General features: G+C 45.9%; 1 protein-coding gene across 2 annotated transcripts in view; it reads left to right on the top strand.

Moving 5' to 3' along the window:
• The first annotated feature begins 389 nt into the window (after window positions 1–389).
• PAK5 (p21 (RAC1) activated kinase 5) overlaps window positions 390–18,359 on the top strand; it is an 88,620-nt gene continuing 70,650 nt past the window's right edge. The window contains exons 1-2 of one of the 2 annotated variants that reach the window (XM_074988467.1): window positions 390–405; window positions 1,428–1,642. In XM_074988467.1, the coding sequence (XP_074844568.1) occupies window positions 1,439–1,642 (204 nt within the window). In that variant the 5' untranslated portion in view covers window positions 390–405; window positions 1,428–1,438. Of the gene's footprint in view, window positions 406–1,427; window positions 1,643–18,359 lie in introns of those variants that run through there. The other variant, XM_074988466.1, reaches the window with a different exon arrangement.

The following is an 18,359-nucleotide window of genomic DNA, read 5'->3' as shown; positions in this document are numbered from 1 at the left end:
CCCAGGGGGTGATCTCTCAGTTTCCTGAGGGTTCAATAACAGCAGCAGAAAAATGAACTATCCCAAAAAGCGTTTTTAGAACAAACCCTGGTGTGGGGCTTCAAAGGGTGGCTATAAAATCCACCATCGCTGGAGAGAGAGAGAGAGAGAGAGTTAAAGCAAACTCCTGTCAAGGGTGCTCCTCTCTGGCATGGTCTATGTAAAGTCCTGATAGAAGCCCAGTCCCAGTGCTTGGTGGATAAAGGAGACCAGGCCCTCCTTTCTGCACTGAGAGTGCATGGCAGCCCACCGCCGGGATGGAAGAGGCAGGGCCATTGCTCTCTACTTCCCCTTTTCCTAGCCAGCCCTGCTTAGCCAGCCGTGCAAGGGATGGGAAACTGCTCCTGCAAAGGGATCTGTTGGCAGGTGTTCATCATCAGTGAGCCTAATGCAGAGCAGTTTTCCATCTGCATAATTGTTCCTACCGGTATCCCTAAAGTGACACACGTGCAAAGCAAGGGCACAGGAAGTGAGGTACGTGCTGATTGCACACAATACTGACCATAAGAGCCATGCACTCCCTCTGCAGCCAATCAAAGCCCTGTGCAGTCAACACACCCTGCAAATTCTAGGGGTGCAAGTGCTGTTAGCAAAACTTCCCTAACCCCAGAGACAGTCTTGGTAACAACAATCTTGTGGCCCACTAAGATGAAGGAGGGCCGGACTGGCCCAATCGTTAGCCTACATTGCCTATTGCTGTCCCGATGCTTCCTGGGATCCTCCAGTGCTGTGTGGCTCTACTCTTCCTTTCTCTACAAGCCATGGCTAGAAGGCACAGTCCAAGCCCTTGGTAGCAAACACATGATTCTTTTCTCACAGGAAATAATGTCTCTCCAATAGGCACATTACGCTGCACAAATGGCGATTTTGCTAGTGTAGGTGAAGGCGCTGAAGAGTTGTTGGAGTTCGAAGCTGGCTCGCCGCTTGCCTTGTTTACTGAAATGGCAGGCAAGCAGAGAACACGCTTCTCACTTCAGCAGGATGCAGTCTAAGTAGGAATGTATTGGGTCAGATACTTGGTAGAATGACCGTTTCCACCAGCAAAGATTCAAGCCAGCTGAGCATCTGACCTCTAGTTTTGAGATGCAAGTTCATCTGTTTTGTATTAGGTACAGTCAATATCTTAACATAGCTAATCACTTTGAGGACACATACAGGAGAGACTGTGAGGCACTCAGCTAGTACAGTAATGGGGGTCATATCAGATTTGGATATATCCCAGTGGGATAATGTGCAAAGTACTACTCAATGGGAGTCAGCGAGGCAGAATTGGAAACTGGAAATCAGTAAAAGTTGCCAGTTTTATACGCTGAAGTTTTAATGATGTAAGATGAAAAAGTTGAGATAAACTTTTTATTTCTGTTCTTCCGCATCTCCCGGCCCCTCAGGTTTTTCCGCCATGTTTGGGAAAAAAAAGAAAAGACTTGAAATTTCTGGACCATCAAATTTTGAGCACCGGGTCCACACGGGATTTGATCACAGAGAACAGAAATTTACCGGACTACCTCAACAGTGGCACAGCTTGCTCGCAGACACGGCAAACAGGCCAAAGCCTATGGTGGACCCATCCTGTATCACACCCATCCAGCTTGCTCCCATGAAGGTATTGTACCAGGCCTGGGTTTCCTATTGTCTTTGACTTTCTTATGCATGTTCCAGTGGTTGGCATTTGTTCATGACTCATGTTGGTGCGTGCTCTCCAAAAAAACTAATGGTTATACTTGTTCATGCACCAGATGCGTATTTTATGGCCTAGGACCTGCTGTTGATAGGGTATAGGTGGAAAGATGGGCCAGTCTGGAGTCCCACAGACTTCGCTGCAGATCAGTCCAAGTACAGCAGTCTGCTCGCTTGCTACCAAGTTCAGAATGGGGGCCGCCATTTATTGCTCTGTAAGTCGTCCGATTTCCTTTCCTTTTACCGCCATGATAGCCATGAGACTAAATCCCAAACCTTTGAAGTCAACAGAAAGCTCTTCTGTTGACTCCAATATAAACAGAATTAATATGTGTATTGCATTTATGCTATCATGACTATACAAGTACAGATTGAACCTCTCTAGTCCAGCATCTTTGGGACCTGATCAGTTTCTAGCATGAGCCTCTGTCCCATATTAGGTAGGATGATCCTGTATTTGGGACATCAGAAAGGCACCTCTACTTATTTTTAAAAAGGGACAAAATGTCCCATATTTGAGCCCTTCCCCTGCTAGCCTTTTCTGCCAGGCACAGCTGCTGGCTGGGAGTCACTTCCCCAAGCCTCAGGCAAGCGGGGGAACATGGGCAGCTGCTGCTTCCCCAGGGCTCCGGGGCTGGGAGCGCCAGCAGCTGCTGCTTCCCCAAAGCTCCCAGTGGCTGCTGCTTCCCCAGGGCTCTGGGGCCACGAGTGCCTGCAGCTGCCGCTGCTCCAGGGCCAGGAGTGCCGTGGCTGCCACTTCCCCAGGGCTTCAGGGCTGGGAGCACCTGTGGTTGTCACTTCCCCAGGTTTCCTGGCAGCTGCTGTGTCCTCATGGCTCCCAGGGAGGGCCAGTGGCTGCTGCCTCCTTCCTGGCTCCTACCAGTGTTAAACGAGAGAGAATTTGCCAGACCAGGGGAGGTCAATATTTTCTAGCACATTACCAACACTACTACTGCTTACCGGGCTCTTAGAAGACATTTAGAGGTGAATTACAGCTAAATAACAGCACAGAACCCTGAGAGCCAGGACTGGAGGCTGTAAACAAACCCTTATGGGACCACAGGAAACTTGGCCACATCCATGATAAGTGGTCATCCAGCAAACTAAAATCATGCCAGATTACGGATGTTGCCAGAGGAGTGTGTCAAAGTTAGAGAGATTCCACCTGTGCTTACAGTATTGAGGTACCATGTAATCAGGATCTGGACCACCTCATGCTGGGCACTATCTAACCCTAAAAATCTTGTCCGCATACCCAAGAGCTTAGTCTGAGACCTGCAACTTACAACATGTGTGGGGTAGTGCTGTGGGCCCAAAGCGACTATTCAAAACTTAGATGGAGAGAGAATGTTCCAGCAAATCTATGTTTAAAAAGCAAATATAAAAACCATCTAAAGTAGATTTTACACACATGAAGATTTCCTACATCCAACGATTAATACATTTGCACTGCCCAGAGTTAGGTGAAAGTGATGCACAGCAGAGTGGACAATTGCAGGTCTCCTTTTTACAATAGAGCTCCCATTTCTAGCCCGGAGAAGTATCAGATTTTAAACCTGGTGCTGGCGTGATTGTTCAGATTGGGCCTTAGGCGGGGGTAATGCGGGGAGAAAAGCAGCTTCCATGGGAAAGGAAGAATTCCTTTTATTTAACAAGGCAGGTGTCTGAAGCTTCTTTAGAATTTAGACATTCTACGCTCAGGGCAGATGACTTAGTGGGCATAGAGCAGGTGAGACATTCAGAGGGGCATGATAAAGGCACATCTAAATGGCTCTGCACCGTATGATAGACACATTGCCTGCATGAGCATGTTTTCTCTCATAGGCCCACATGCTGCTGTCTTTTTGTTGCTCTTACTCTATCACTATCCTCAAAGAAAAGCTCTGTAACTTAAACTTCTGGTTGGTTTCTTGCCATCAGTGGGGGAAAGAAAATCAATTCTGAGGGCAGAAACTGCTCATTTGTATTCACTAATCCTTCTTGCCAAAATCAGGTTAACTGTCAGCCTCTCTCTCTACCTGCACAGTCAGGTCTGTTCAAGCATATAGAATTTCTGGAGTGATTAAAATATCTTCTTGTGTGAACGAAGTGCATGGGTTGTGGAAAAGGCAGAAGGGTGCTTGCCTGCTAGATGTGAATATGAATAAGAGTGATTTCATCTCACAGGCCTCCTCCTGAGCCCCATGTCTCTGATCCAGTAGGTTTGGGGCCATAAACTAATGAAGGTATTATAAAAAAATCAGATTACTATCTTTCTGCAATCCCATCCTTTTAATGGATTTGGTGGGACGGGGGATGCATATTTAACCTTTAAATCTTTCAAAGCCCATTCAATTTGTCAGCTCTGCATAGACCGTCTTAATTCTAGGCCCAATCGAGCAAAGGGAATAGCTCTGCTCATGTGAGCAAGCCCACTGGAGCCATAGGCTTATGTTTGCAGAATCAGGCCCCGTATGATTAAGTGAAGAGGTCTGAGACTATGCATACAAACACAGAACCTGATGCCATTGGGGAGGCAAAAATCATCTACCTTATTTTATTGAAGTGCCTAACATTCTGGTCCTTCCTTGTGGTTACTAAATAGCTGCTTTCTTATTAGTCCTGGAAATCATACAGGATCCAAGCTGACAATGGAACAGTGTGTAAACTCCTGTTGAATTCTGTGGGAGCTCTCTGCCTAATGGACGTGCTTTCATGTTATCTGTTCATTTATCCACATTTTTCTCTCTTCTCCCACCTCCCTAACAATATAGTTCCTGCACAAGATCTTCTCACCATATTCCGCCCACCCAGAACAATCTATCTTAGACCTTATATAAAATTTCCAGAAGTACTCAAATCCCATTTTCAAAATTAACTTTGTCACAGATCCCCAATGGTGCCAATTTCCATTTGATTTCAGTGGGAGTTAGGTACCTGAACATCTTTGAGGAGCTGGGTCTTAGTCCCTTAAGAGTCTGTAATTCCAATGAGACTTAAGTGACTTTTGGCAATGAAACTATAGGGTTCTAAATCACTAAAGAACTTCTGAAAGTTTTATCCCCTGTGCACTTGACAATTTAGCACATTTTTACTAATATGATGGTAAGGTAAACCAAAGCGGAAACTTGCCCACAATTTAATGTGTTCTGGATCATAAAATGATGTTGGACTGAAAAGCCCCTTTAAAATTTGGTCTGAAATGTGGTTTTAGGTTATAAAGCTAATCTAGTGGAAAACCAGGTCTGTTCTCTTTTTAATTACTTTTGTATCGAATGTGGCTAGTTAATAAAGTCAAAAGTGTGTTGCTAATGGTTAGTCTCCCAGAGCTAGAAAGTAATGTAGATTCTTCAATCAGAACTTAAATGCTGGTTTTATAGGTGCTCTTTGGGACAGAATTGATGGTTTGCATTGAGCCTAATCCAAAAACCTAATCAAGTAAGGGAAAGCCTCCCATTGGCTTTTGTCAGCTTTGGATGAGGCTTTATAAGAAGTTGAGCTGGGAAAGCCAGTGGCCCTAGGGGAAGAGGAAAGACAGCAAAATTAGCCATCACTCTTAGTAGCAAGGCGCTACCAACTCAAGCTGAGCAGCAATGACAAATGGACAAAGGAGGCAAAATCCCAGACACCCTATAAAGCCCCATTCCAAACAGATGCCTGATGTATTCTATCTGCCTCTAACAGAGGTTTGAACATTCTGTCCTTTGTACATTTTGATAGCACTTCAATAGCTTGTCAAGTCTGTTTGGCTTTTCAGAGAGCCTGTGACCCTCACCCAAGGCTCTTAAGCAAACTGAGCAGTTGTGGTATAAGAGAGAAGGTCCTCTCATGGATTTTTAAAGTAAAGTAATTGGAGATACACATCTCCTAGAATTGGAAGTGACCTCAGGAGGTCATCTAGTCCAGTCCCCCGCCCTCTTGGCAGGACCAAGTACCCCCCCTGACATGTATTTGCCCCAGTCCCTAAATGGCCTCTTTAAGGATAGAGCTTGCAACCCTGGGTTTAGCAGGCCAATGATCAAACCGCTGAGCTATCCCTCCCTTCTGGGTGGATTGGTAACCGGTTAAAAGACAAGAGACAAAGGGCAAGAATAAATACTCAATTTTCACAATGGAAAGAGGTAAATAGTGGTATCCTCCAAGGATCCATACAGGGAGCAGTGTTGTTCAATATATTCATAAATACGGTAAACAGTCGAGTGGCAAAGTTTGCTGAAGACGGTTTTAAGTCCAACGCAGACTGTGAAGAGTTACTAAGGGATTTCACAAAACTGGGTAAAAGGGCAACAAAATGGCCGATGAAATTCAATGTTGGTAAATGCAAAGTAATACACTTTGGAAAGCATAATCCTAACTATTCATATAAAATGATGGAGTAGTCTAAATTAGCTTTTACCACTCAAGAGAGAGCCCTTGGAGTCATTGTGCATAGCTATCTAGAAACATCCATTCAATGTGCAGCAGCAGTCAAAGCTAACAGAATGCAGGGAGTCATTGAAATGGGACCGATAAAAAGACAGAAAATATGGTAATGCCTCTACATAAATTCATGGTGTAGCCACATCCTGAATATTGTGTGCAGATATTGTCGTCCTACCTCATAAAAGATATATTGGAATTGGAAAAGGTTCAGAAAAGGGCAACAAAGATTAGTAGAGGTAAGGAATGACTTGACTTCCATGTGAGGAAAGATTAATATGACTTGGACTTTTCAGCCTGGAAAAGAGAGAACTCAGGGGAAATATGATAGAACATAAGAATGGCCACATTGGGTCAAACCAAAGGTCCATCTAGTGCAGTATCCTGTTTGCCGATAATGGCCAATGCCATGTGCCCCAGAGGGAGGGGGCAAAACGGGTAACAATCAAGCAGTCTCTCTCCTGCCATCCATCCCCAGCCTCTGACAAACAGAGGCTAGGGACACCATTCCTTACTCATCCTGGCTAATAGCCATTGATGGACCAAACCTCCATGAATATACCTAGCTCTTTTTTAAACCCTTTTTATAGTCTCAGCCTTCACTTCAGGAGTCTATAAAATCATGATGGGTATGGAGAAGGTAACTAAGGAAGCATTGTTTATTCCTTCTCATAACACAAGATCTAAGAGTTCAGTAAATGAAAGTAATAGGCAACAGGTTTAAAACAAACAAAAGGAAGTATTTTTTTTCAAAAACCACAGGGATAACATGTGGAACTCTTTGTCAGAGGATGTTGTGAAGACCAGGACTTTGACAGGGTTCTAAAAAGAGCTAGATAAATTCACGAAGGATAGCTCCATACGTGGCTATTAGCCAGGGTGGGCAGACATGGTGTCCGTAGCCTCTGTTTGCCAGAACCTGGGAATGGGTGACGGGCTGGATTGTTTGATGCTGTACCTTTTCTGTTCTTTCCCTCTGAAGCACCTGGCATTGGGTGCTGTTGGGAAACAGGATGCTAGCCCAGAGGATCTTTGAGCTGACCCAGTACAGTAGACCCCCAAGCTATGCAAAGGTTGTGTTCCTGGGCAACCTCACGTAACTCAAATTTTGTGCAAGTTAGGGGGAGCTGGGAACCAGGCAGTAGCCAGGCTCCCAGCTCCCCTGCACTAGTGGGAGCTGGGAAACAGACTAGCAAAACAGCAGAAATGCTGTGCATTGCTGCCTCTGGTGACAACCTGTTCAGATGAACTGAGCATGCTCAGGAACTGGTCCTATTGTAAATTTAAGTTCAGCATAGAATGGAAATGTTTATTGATGTTTGTGGCTAGTTTTAATTGCTATAAAGCATTCAGGTAGAAACTTTTTCTTTTGCAGGGGTATTGTTTCATTCCAGGGAGGAGAGAGGGAGAAAGAGAGAGCTGGCTTGCTTTGGTACACATTTAGGGCTTGGTATTACTACTTTTATCCCATCTTCTCCCTCTGCAAAACTAATACAGATGCGCCATCTAGTGCGCAAGGATGTTTTTTACATTGGCATTGGTCTGGCATGAGAATGAATGGAGCTTGTGCTCCAATTTAACGGTCTTACAGTAAACCTGTCGGTGCATGAACAAAACTAATGGAGTGAGAAGTTCACATTTCAAAGACCGGCATGTTTTGAGTTTTTGAATTGGCATTTTTCTATCTAGTTCCTATGAGCACACTTATAAACAAGGGTGTTAATCCAGACGGTTGGTTTGAGGCAGGCTGAATGGAATTAGTGTGAACATAGGTGAGGGAAAGTGTTAATAGGACATTGTTGATTTTAATTGGCTCTTTGCAGTAAATTCAATTTCAAAGGAGCCCTTACAATGATGTCCTTGTTCTTTAGTTCCTTTAAGACAGTGGAAGGCAGCCTGCAGCCCTTGGGGTTCTATATGTAGCCCATGATATTTTGTCTGCTATTGCCCACACGCAGCAGGGCCAGGGCTGATGACAGCAGAGCCAGTGTCTGGCAGCCCAGCAGAGCCAGAACCAGGGGAACCAGCGGGGACCAGGAGCAGAGCCAGCGGCGGGGAGGGGTGGCAGTTTGGAGGATTGGTGGCGGGAACCTCCCCTGATTGAGCAAATTCTTTCAGGACCAGTTGGGGCCCAAGAGTGCTGGACCTGGTAGGTCAAACGTGTACCCGTTACAGCCTTTGGTTACAAATATTAACTATAAGGTAATAAATGCCACCTACATAGCACAAAGTATGTTTTTTTCTGCATCATGATTTTAAATAACACTCCTGAAGGGCTAGACAGGGTAACTCTTCCTTATGTTGAGCATTTACTCAGGTGAGAAATATTCATGTGTTCGAGGAAAGGTTCCACTATTTTGCTCTCAAACTCTTCTCTTTACTCAGAGCAGAAGCCATGTTAGTCTGTAGCTTCACAAAAAACATGCTGTCCTCTCCTCCTTTCTTCTTGGAGGTCACTCAATAATGAGTAGGACGTCTTCAGGTGGCAAAGTTTGCAGATGACACCAAGTTGTTCAGGACAGTCAAAACCAAAACAGATTGTGAAGAACTACAAAAAGATCTCAGCAAACTGAGTGATTGGGCAGCAAAATGGCAAATGAAATTTAATGTGGGTAAGTGTAAGGTAATGCATGCTGGAAAAAATAACCCAAATTACACGTACTACATGATGGGGTCAAATTTAGCTACGACAGATCAGGAAAGGGATCTTGGAGTTATAGTGGATAGTTCTCTGAAGACATCCACGCAGTGTGCAGCGGCAGTTGGTAAGGCAAATAGGATGTTAGGAATTATTAAAAAAGGGATAGATAATAAGACAAAAGATATCATACTTCCCCTATATAAAACTATGGTATGCCCACATCTTGAGTACTGCGTGCAGATGTGGTCTCCTCACCTCAAAAAAGATATAGTGGCATTAGAAAAGGTTCAGAAAAGGGCGACTAAGATGATTAGGGGCTTGGAACGGGTCCCATATGGGGAGAGCCTAGAGAGACTGGGACTTTTCAGTTTGGAAAAGAGGCGATTGAGGGGCGATATGATAGAGGTATATAAAATCATGAATGGTGTGGAGAAAGTGAATATAGAAAAATTATTTACCTTTTCCCATAATACAAGAACTAGGGGACACCAAATGAAATTGATGGGTAGTAGGTTCAAAACTAATAAAAGGAAATTTTTCTTCACACAGCGCACAGTCAACCTGTGGAACTCCTTGCCCGAGGAGGCTGTGAAGGCCAGGACTCTATTAGGGTTTAAAAAAGAGCTTGATAAATTTTTGCAGGTTAGGTCCATAAATGTCTATTAGCCAGGGATAAAGTATGGTGCCCTAGCCTTCAGAACAAAGGCAGGAGGTGGATGGCAGGAGATAAATCACTTGATCATTGTCTTCTGTTCTCCTTCTCTGGGGCACCTGGCATTGGCCACCGTCGGCAGATGGGATGCTGGGCTGGATGGACCTTTGGTCTGACCCAGTATGGCCGTTCTTATGTTCATGTCACCCTCCTATTTTTGAGTCTGTTGATAACTGATCAGCCCAACACACCATCCCGTAGCACCTTGAAGACTAACAATTTTATTTATTAGGTAATGAGCTTTCGTGCATCTTCTCTTTACTGCTGGTTATCACTGTCAAACAGTAGGTGGCAGCAAGAAATCTTTAGAAATGCATGTCCAGTTGCTGGTGCTACTTACCATTCCTGAGAAATCTGCTTCGACATTGCAGGAGGAATTTGTCCATGATACTTTTTATCCTCCATATCATAAATTCTCTTTTACGGAAAGCTATGAAAAATTTGCATTGCGGTTAGGCTGTACATTTGGGCGATTTTATAGCAAACTACTTTTAATACATCCATTTTGCATTTAAACTATAACAGAAAGCACCTGATTCTTCATCTGTGCTCATGCACATTTCTTTATCAGGCACTTCGTTTGTTCCTATGATCACAAATTACACGAGGAGACTCGATGGTGCCTGCTGTAGTTAAGAATGGTAAATAATTTCTGTTATAATCTTATTTCCTCATAGTCACAACATGCTGAAGTCCCTGTGAGCTCTGCATGCAGAGACCAGCAGGAGTAGGAATAGAGTAAAGTTACCTGAAGGCTTTTTCACATGTAGGAGCTCTTTCCTCGTTTAAGTGTATGTATTTATGCTAGCTTTGGAGGCTAACCTGAGCTTTGGGGTGGTCTAGATATTTGATTTGTCCTGATTGTCGTCCCACTAACACAAATTCCAGCCATAATAGTTGGGTCCTGTGTCTTATGAAAGAAAAATCCATGGCCAGGTTATACAGATTATTGAATAAATTCTTCGTTGGAATCAAGTTTTCCATAGGATGAACACTTTAAATCAAAGATAAGTCAGCTGTGGAGACATCCTTGAAGAGGAGAGAAAGAGGCAAAGCAAAAGTATGTGGTATGAGTATTTTTAGGTTTTCAGCTGCAAAGAGTACATTTTATGGGCTTACATTAACTACAGGTTGAATCTCTCTAGTCTGGCACCCTCAGGACCTGACCAGTGCCAAATGAGAATTTGCCACACCCCGGGAGGTCAATATTGTCTGTCAGCATTACCAACACTTCCACTGCTTACTGGGCTCACAGAAGACCTTTAGGGATAAATTAGAGCTAAATAGTGCAGAACACTGAGAGCCAAGGCTGGTGGCTGCAAACACACTTTATGGGACCACTGGAAACTTGGCCACACCCATGATAAGTGGTCGTCCAGCTAACTAAAATCATGTCAGATTACGAACGCTGCTGGATGAGAGAGTTCCGGATTAGAGAGGTTCAACCTATGTCAAGGTTGCACAATTAAAACAATAGCAGAAGCTTATGAATTTTACTGAAATAAAGAGATTTTTAGTACAGACAAAACAATAATTGCTATCTCTGTGCTAGTTTATATTTAATAATAATATATTCCCTGAGTGTGAATTTAAATTTCCAGTAAAAGCTGTAGTAAAGTGTTCATAGTCTAAAAAGCTGCAGGGCAATGAATTTAAAGCAGCGCCCACCTAGCACAATGGGGCTCAATCTTGTCTTGGCTCTGCTGTAGAAATCATAGCAAATAACATCATATCATAAGCAGTTCTGCACATTTTCATGGTGTGTTCTATACCACAATATCAGTTACAACTCCACTGTCTGTGTTGCTGCTCTCTTTGCAGTCCTAAGTGGTGCAGGAAGGAGACAGAGCAGCACTTTGGGTGAGACCTTCTCAGACAGACAGATTAATTTATTAAGGGTGTCAGGGCCAATCTACTGTTGATAATGGAATACCACTGAAGGTGGTTAAGGCCAGCAAATCAAATCAACTCTAAATTATGCCAGAAGTGTTTCAGCAGCTTCATGTAAATTAGATCATATTATTGTCCTCTGGATCATCTTTCCACAAGTTATGCAGCCAAAATTTCTCTGAAAATCTCTGCCCGTTGTTTCTTTGGAGAATGCTTGCCAAAGCAAAAACACCATTTGATTTGGTATAAAAAAATAATACAGGTGAATCTTCATGTCTGTGGTATCTCTTGCCTTGTAAATTTGTCTTGTCTGTTTAGATTTCTACCTAGTAATTCTCACTACTGTAACCTACATTTCATTTACAGATGTATGGTGCTACTGTAGCCTTACCATGTCTGATACTCTGCACCTTAGGATGACAATCTTCAGAAAACTAAGAACACCATGTCTCCCAGGGTTAAGAAAAAAAATTCCACTATTAGCTTTACTGTTCTGATTAATTTATTTCAGACATTCATTTTGCTGTTAAAAATTCTCTAAATTCTTTGGAATACAAAAAAAAAATACAGGAGAAATATAAGGAGACCATAATACTTTCAGACATTCCACTACAAATCACTTGGATGTAATAATAATGTTTGGGTGTAGGGTATGTGCAAACACCCACAATTTTCTCTAAGTATTTAAAAACAGGTGTAAGGGCCATTGACATTTCCTGATTTTTCCAACATTGGACTGTTGGGAATTAAACTTTCCCATTCTGTAAGGACAAGTGGAACTGAGTACCAAGTAAACTCACAAGAACAGCAATACTGGTCAGACCAGTGGTTCAGCTAAGCCAGTTTTCTGTCTCTGTCAATGGCGCAAGACAGACGCATCAGAAGGAATGACTAGAACAGGACAATTATTCAGTGACCCATCCTGTCATCCAGTGCTGTCTTCTGGCACTTGAAAATTTAGGGAGATCTGGAGCATGGCGTTGCATCCCTGACTATCTCGGCTAATAGCTGTAACTGGACCTGTCCTCCATGAACTGATCCAATTCTTTTTTAAACCAGTTGTGCTTTTTGGCCTTTAACATCCCAGAGCCACCAGCAGAACCATTGATGGGGGAGAGGGTGAAGGGGCAGCTGCCTCAGTTCTTGGTGATTTCAAAGGCCTCAGGGCTCCTAGGTGCGGCAGCAGCAGCCAGAGCCCCCAGTGGTGCAGGTACGGCAGCGCTGAAGGGATGGCTGGCAGAGGCTAGCCCCTCATCCCTCTCCCTTTCTTGTGGAGGCCCAGAGCCAGCCCCCTCACCACACCTTGCCCCGAGGCCAAGCAGTTGGGCCCCCAGGCCTGGGAATGAGTTCCACAGGACAGTGGAGCCCACAGCCACTATGGGCCCTGGGGCAAAGTGGGAGGGGGCCTGCTTGTCCACCCTGGAAGGGGTGGAGCCAAGGGCTGAAGGGGCAGGGCCTAGGGAAGGGGCCTTAGCACTGGACCACAGCGCCGGGTCCCCTCTTCACAGACGCGTGGAGCGTCAAAGCAGCACTGCCTCAGCACGTCAAAGGGGCTCAGAGCTTCGGCCAGCACTGCAACCAAAGGAACAGCTTTGAAATGCCGGGCCCCCTTTGCCCCCTGCCCCCATCAGCGGGCCTGCTACCGGATGACTGTGCATTGTGTGTTTTAAGCCTGCAGCCTGTTAATTTCCTCTGGTGACTCTGTTAAGGAAGTAAGAATAGGATGGACAGACACCGGTTGCCATCCAAGATTTGCACCTGTTCCCTACATAACCTGAACACAAAATCTTGTATGGCACTGGGAGCAAGGGTTAAGGAGGGAGAAGCACTGAATACAGGGGACGCAACAAGAAGTCCTGTGGCACTTTATAGTCTAACAGATATTTTGGAGCATAAGCTTTTGTGGGCAAGACCTGCTTTGCTTTGCCTCATGTATCTGACAAAGTGGGTCTTTGCCCATGAAAGCTTATGCTCCAAAATATCTGTTAGTCTATAAGATGCCACAGGACTTCTTCTTGTTTTTGAAGATACAGACTAACTCAGCTGCCCCTCTGATACTGAATACAGAAGCTGGCCCATTGTTTATCTCTTTATGCATGAGCTACATATCTACACATATCCTAAGTTAGTTTGCACTGGTCTATGCTAAAGAATTATGATAGTAAAATTATAACTGTGTTGGTAAAAAGTGTGCTATTTGACTGGGCCAGTAAGTGCTGTACACTAAGCCATAGAGGGAGAGCAGTAATACCTGTATAAATATGCCTTTGATTTTATCCCACTTTCCAATCTGCAGCAAACTATGCTGGTATCAGCACTCTTCTACTGAGATAAATTAGGGGTTGTGAACATTTAATGTAACAGTAGAGGTAAACTGACAAAACTTTCCAGCGTACACGTCTTTTCCAAGTGCAGTGTGCTCCTTACATTTGGGCAACCAATTAAAAGGTACCTGGAAAAGAAAACAGCCCTGTTGCAATTCAGGGAAGATAAAAGGGACATGGAAGAGGACTTCAAGAAAAATGAGGTGCCAGCTCAACAGAAGTTACTTCAGAGAGAGTTGAACTGATACAGTCTAGGATGAAGGGGAAGGTGCTTTTAAGTACTCCATTTGAAAGACATGGAAGAAAGTAAGAGATATGAATGAAAATTAACCCCTCTTTGATGTTGACAGATAACTGAAAAAAAGTTGCTAAAAGACAGAGTTACAGTGGGATCGAGTGGTCCAACACCAAACTTTGCACAGCAAGCTAACGATACTATATAACCTGGATCCTTCTCTCTGCTTTCTCCTTTCACGTAGTTACTGCTGTTTCTTGCACATTTTTGTGTGTGTGTGTGCACGCGTGCACCCGCCTAGTGCATATAATACTCAGTAACTGAGTGGTGTGCATGCGCTTTCATTCGGCATACGTCAGGTGAAGTAGTAAGTTACCAGGGTAACATCTAATTAGAGAGATGCTGAGTTTGACTTCCTGCTGTGTCTGACATTTTTTGGATGTACAGGTGTAACAAGAATAAAAGTGCTGGATGTCACTATTATAGAGAAACTAGCACATTCACCTGGTGTTGCGTAGGTCTTTAACTCAATTAACGTTTCTTTTTTTTTGGGGGGAGGGGGGCAATTCAAAAATAAATGGAAAATGTACATGCTTTCTTTAACTGATTGCCTTTTTCAAAAATAATATTACTTTATTAAGTTAATTTTTGTTTCAGATTTCTTAAAAAGGGATTAAAATTTGTCCATTTAGGTTTTTTTTAGTATTTGTTTTAAATGGGAATTCCATAAAGTGTATTTGTCCTCATCTCTATAAAGTCTTATCATTCGCTATGTTTTAACGAAAAAGGGCTATAGTCAACTTGCTTTACAGTAACATTTTCTGCTAGTTTTCAAAGCTTAAGCATTGAGTTAGCTGTGCCAAAACAGATCACTACTCCAAATTTCTTCATTCTATATCGTTTCTCTAAGGCTGCATTTACACTACAGCTCCCTTTCGAAAGGATGGCTTTTGAAACTTAACGTCGAAAGATGGCCTATCGAAATGGAGTATCCACACAGGCAAACGGGGACCAAAGGTTCGACCTGCTCTTTCAAACGGCCCCCACCGCACTACTGAAACAGAGCATCCACGTGTCCCTGGGCACTCTGTCAAAAGTACAGGGGCAGGAAGTGCCGCGGGCAGGGTTGCATGGTGGATGAGCCCTTCCAGGGCCGCTGCCTGCCGTCTCTTTAAAAGGCCTCTCACCCCAAGCCTTGACCTGCACTTGCTGAGGGCCAGCTACCTGTCCCCAGGCACACAGACCGACGGAGAGCAAAGGAGGCAACCCGAGCATCTATGGATCCTGAGCAGCTTCCCTTCCCCTATCGAGGCTGTGGCTGGAGTACTGGCTGCAGTCCTGGACACCATGCACCAGCAGCTCTGGGTGGCCACCCTACTAGCCACCTTCCTAGAGGCCATCCTCAGGGCACGACATCCCCACCTGGTCCCTCAGGTCACCCACTGCAGGGATGGGGATGGGTGGGCACACTGCAGCCCACCCGACACCCACAAGCGCATCCCCGCCCCACGCCCTGCAGGTCATCTAGGCCATCAACTGGGTCCTCCTGTGACAGCGGGAATGGCTTGCAAGGGGGCGGCAGGCAGGGCGAGGTGGCCCACCACAGCTTGGGTCAAGGCATCAAGATTCGCCACAACCCGGTCCCAAGCCTGCTGCTTCATGGTGAGCCACTCCTGCAGCATGCTGGTAAGGTCCCACAGGGCTGCGGTGTGGCAGTGTCCCCACCCTCCTCCACCCCACCCTGGTGGCACCAGCAGATGACCTAATGGTGGCCCTGCACAGTCCCTTCTCGGGGTCTGGGCTGCTCCCCCTCACCCTCAGTGGTGGGCTAGTCTGGCTGCAGGGGCTCTGGAGACAGAAGAGGCGCGGGGAATGGGCCATTAGTCCTGGTTTCAGGAACCCATTCACCTCCCCCATCCTGGGGGCCCTGTGATGCCCGTGTCCTGGGGTTCGCCACATGGGAGCCAAGGGCGCAGGCTCCCCCTGCTGTCCCCCAGTCCCTCCACAGCTGGCTGGCCCATGGTGCCGAGTGCCACGCCTCAGCCCCCTGGGGCCCAGGAAGCATAGCCATCCGGGGTACACATGCACTGGGGCTAGCAGCTGTGTGGGAGGCCTGCAGCCACCCCAGGTGGAACCCAACACCCCCTCCCCAGGCCCCAGGGCAGCTGGCATGCAGGCCACCTACCTGTGGGTCCCTACAGGAAGTCGGGAGAGGCACAGGCAGATGGGGCCTGGCTGGATGGCCCGGACGGGATGTTGATGATGAGGGCCCCCTCGCTTGAGCCCTCGGCATCACTGGTGGGGTCAAGTAGCCATGGCGTCTGTGGGCACCTGGTCCTGGCTGCCAGTCCCAGGCACTCCTTGCTCTCTGTCATCGTCTCCGTCTCGGTGTCAGGCTCAGCTGTGTCCAGCATGACGAGTGGGGTCCAGCCTCCTTGTGTCCCAGGAGGTGATGTAACTCCTTATAGTAGGGCCAGTTCTTTCACCTTCGAACAGACCTCAATAGTGGACCACAAGCTAAATATGAGTCATCAGTGTGATGCTGTTGCAAAAAAAGCAAACATGATTCTGGGATGCATTAACAGGTGTGTTGTGAACAAGACACGAGAAGTCATTCTCCCGCTCTACTCTGCGCTGGTTAGGCCTCAGCTGGAGTATTGTGTCCAGTTCTGGACACCACAGTTCAGGAGGGATGTGGAGAAATTGGAGAGGGTCCAGAGGAGAGCAACGAGAATGATCAAAGGTCTAGAGAACATGACCTATGAAGAAAGGCTGAAAGAATTGGGCTTGTTTAGTTTGGAAAAGAGAAGATTGAGGGGGGACATGATAGCAGTTTTCAGGGTGTCATAAGGCAGAGGGAGGGAACTTGTTCTTCCTTGCCTCTGAGGATAGAACAAGAGGCAATTGACTTAAATTGCAGGAGGGGAGGTTCAGGTTGGACATTAGAAAAAAGTTCCTAACTGTCAGGGTGATCAAACACTGGAACGAATTGCCAAGGGAGGTGGTAGAATCTCCATCACTGGAGATATTTAAGAAGAGGTTAGATAGATGGCTTTCAGGGATGGTCTAGAAAGTGCTTGGTCCTGCCATGAGGGCAGGGGTCTGGACTCGATGGCCTCTCGAGGTCCCTTCCAGTCCTACTCTTCTATGATTCTATGAGACCTGGTCCGGTGTGTGGTTGGGGTGGCCCTGGCCAGTCAGGTCCTTCGACAGGCACTGCAATGCCACAGCGTTGCAGCTCCAGACTCCGGTGTGGTGGAGGACTTCCTCATCCTGCCATAGGGAGAGAAGGTCCTGGAGCTCGACCTCCGTCCAGGAGGACGCCCGGCGCCTTGGGTCCTGTCTCGCCTCTTGGGAGGACTCCCTGCTGTGCTTGGCGGGGCCCCTGGGGTGGGCGGGGCTCTGGGTGGCTGGTTATGGGGCCGTGAAGGGCAAGGGGCTGGCTGAGGTGTCACAGGAACTGGCAAGCTACAAGGCAGCATGGGCTCCCTACTGCCTGTACACTCTCAGCTTCCTGTCTGTGGCTAGTGGGAGCCTGCATCTTTAAACACGGCCACACGCTGTAGCCATAGAGCTCTGCTTATGCTGAGAGCTGCGCTGCTGCCTGCCAGCTGATCGCTGCCATGGAGGACTCCCTCTTTCGAAATAGCCATCAGCAGAGCATCTACACTTGCTCTCTTTCAAAATAATCTTTCGAGGTGGGCCTCTCTTTCCACCACAGGAATGGAGGGCCAACTTCAATGGAACACCCCGCTTCTTTTGATGTTACTTTCAAAAGGGCATGGGGTGTGTGTAGACGCTCCACTGGTTATTTCAAAAGAAGGCTGTCTTCTGACCTCAATTTTGATTGTATTTGCCAGTGCAGATGTGGTCTAAGGGTTAATTAAGAAACAATCCTATTCCATGTTCATCCACTTCTTCTGCCTCATCTTGGTTCAACCCCTTTCAACGTTCAATCAGTTATGTTCATTTTGAGGCTTATTTGTTTGGGGGTTTGTTTCTTTTCTGTTTGGTGTTTCTGAGAACCAGTTCCATTCCAGGCATATCTCATTTTCCTGACACAACCAAAACTTTACGTTGCTTTAAGTTATGATTGGAGGAAGGTGTGTGCTGAATTTGATGGTCCAAGCTGTTACCGTTTAGGAGGATTTACCATTTAGGAGGAGTTCTTCATCAAACAGAGAAACTCTAAATATATAGTAGAATGGCCTGTTGTACAAAGTTGGAGCCAGACCATTCAAGGAGGTGTGACCCCTGGATCTCACTGCAAGGTTCTATCTTTTAGCATATTATGAACATCATCATTCATGGGACAAGTCTATACCCTTGAGCCGAGAACTGAATCCGTCCCAAGCCCAATCTGACCCTGTAGGTCTCATTTTGAGTCAGTTCCAGAATTAGAATGGGGGAACTTTACCGCTAGTTGGATGCTGGGAGGCCAGA

This window comes from Carettochelys insculpta, chromosome 3 (assembly GCF_033958435.1).
Source record: "Carettochelys insculpta isolate YL-2023 chromosome 3, ASM3395843v1, whole genome shotgun sequence".
Taxonomy (NCBI): Eukaryota; Metazoa; Chordata; order Testudines; family Carettochelyidae; genus Carettochelys; species Carettochelys insculpta.
Note: the sequence above shows the minus strand (reverse complement) of the source record. Positions and strands in the feature narration are given on the sequence as shown.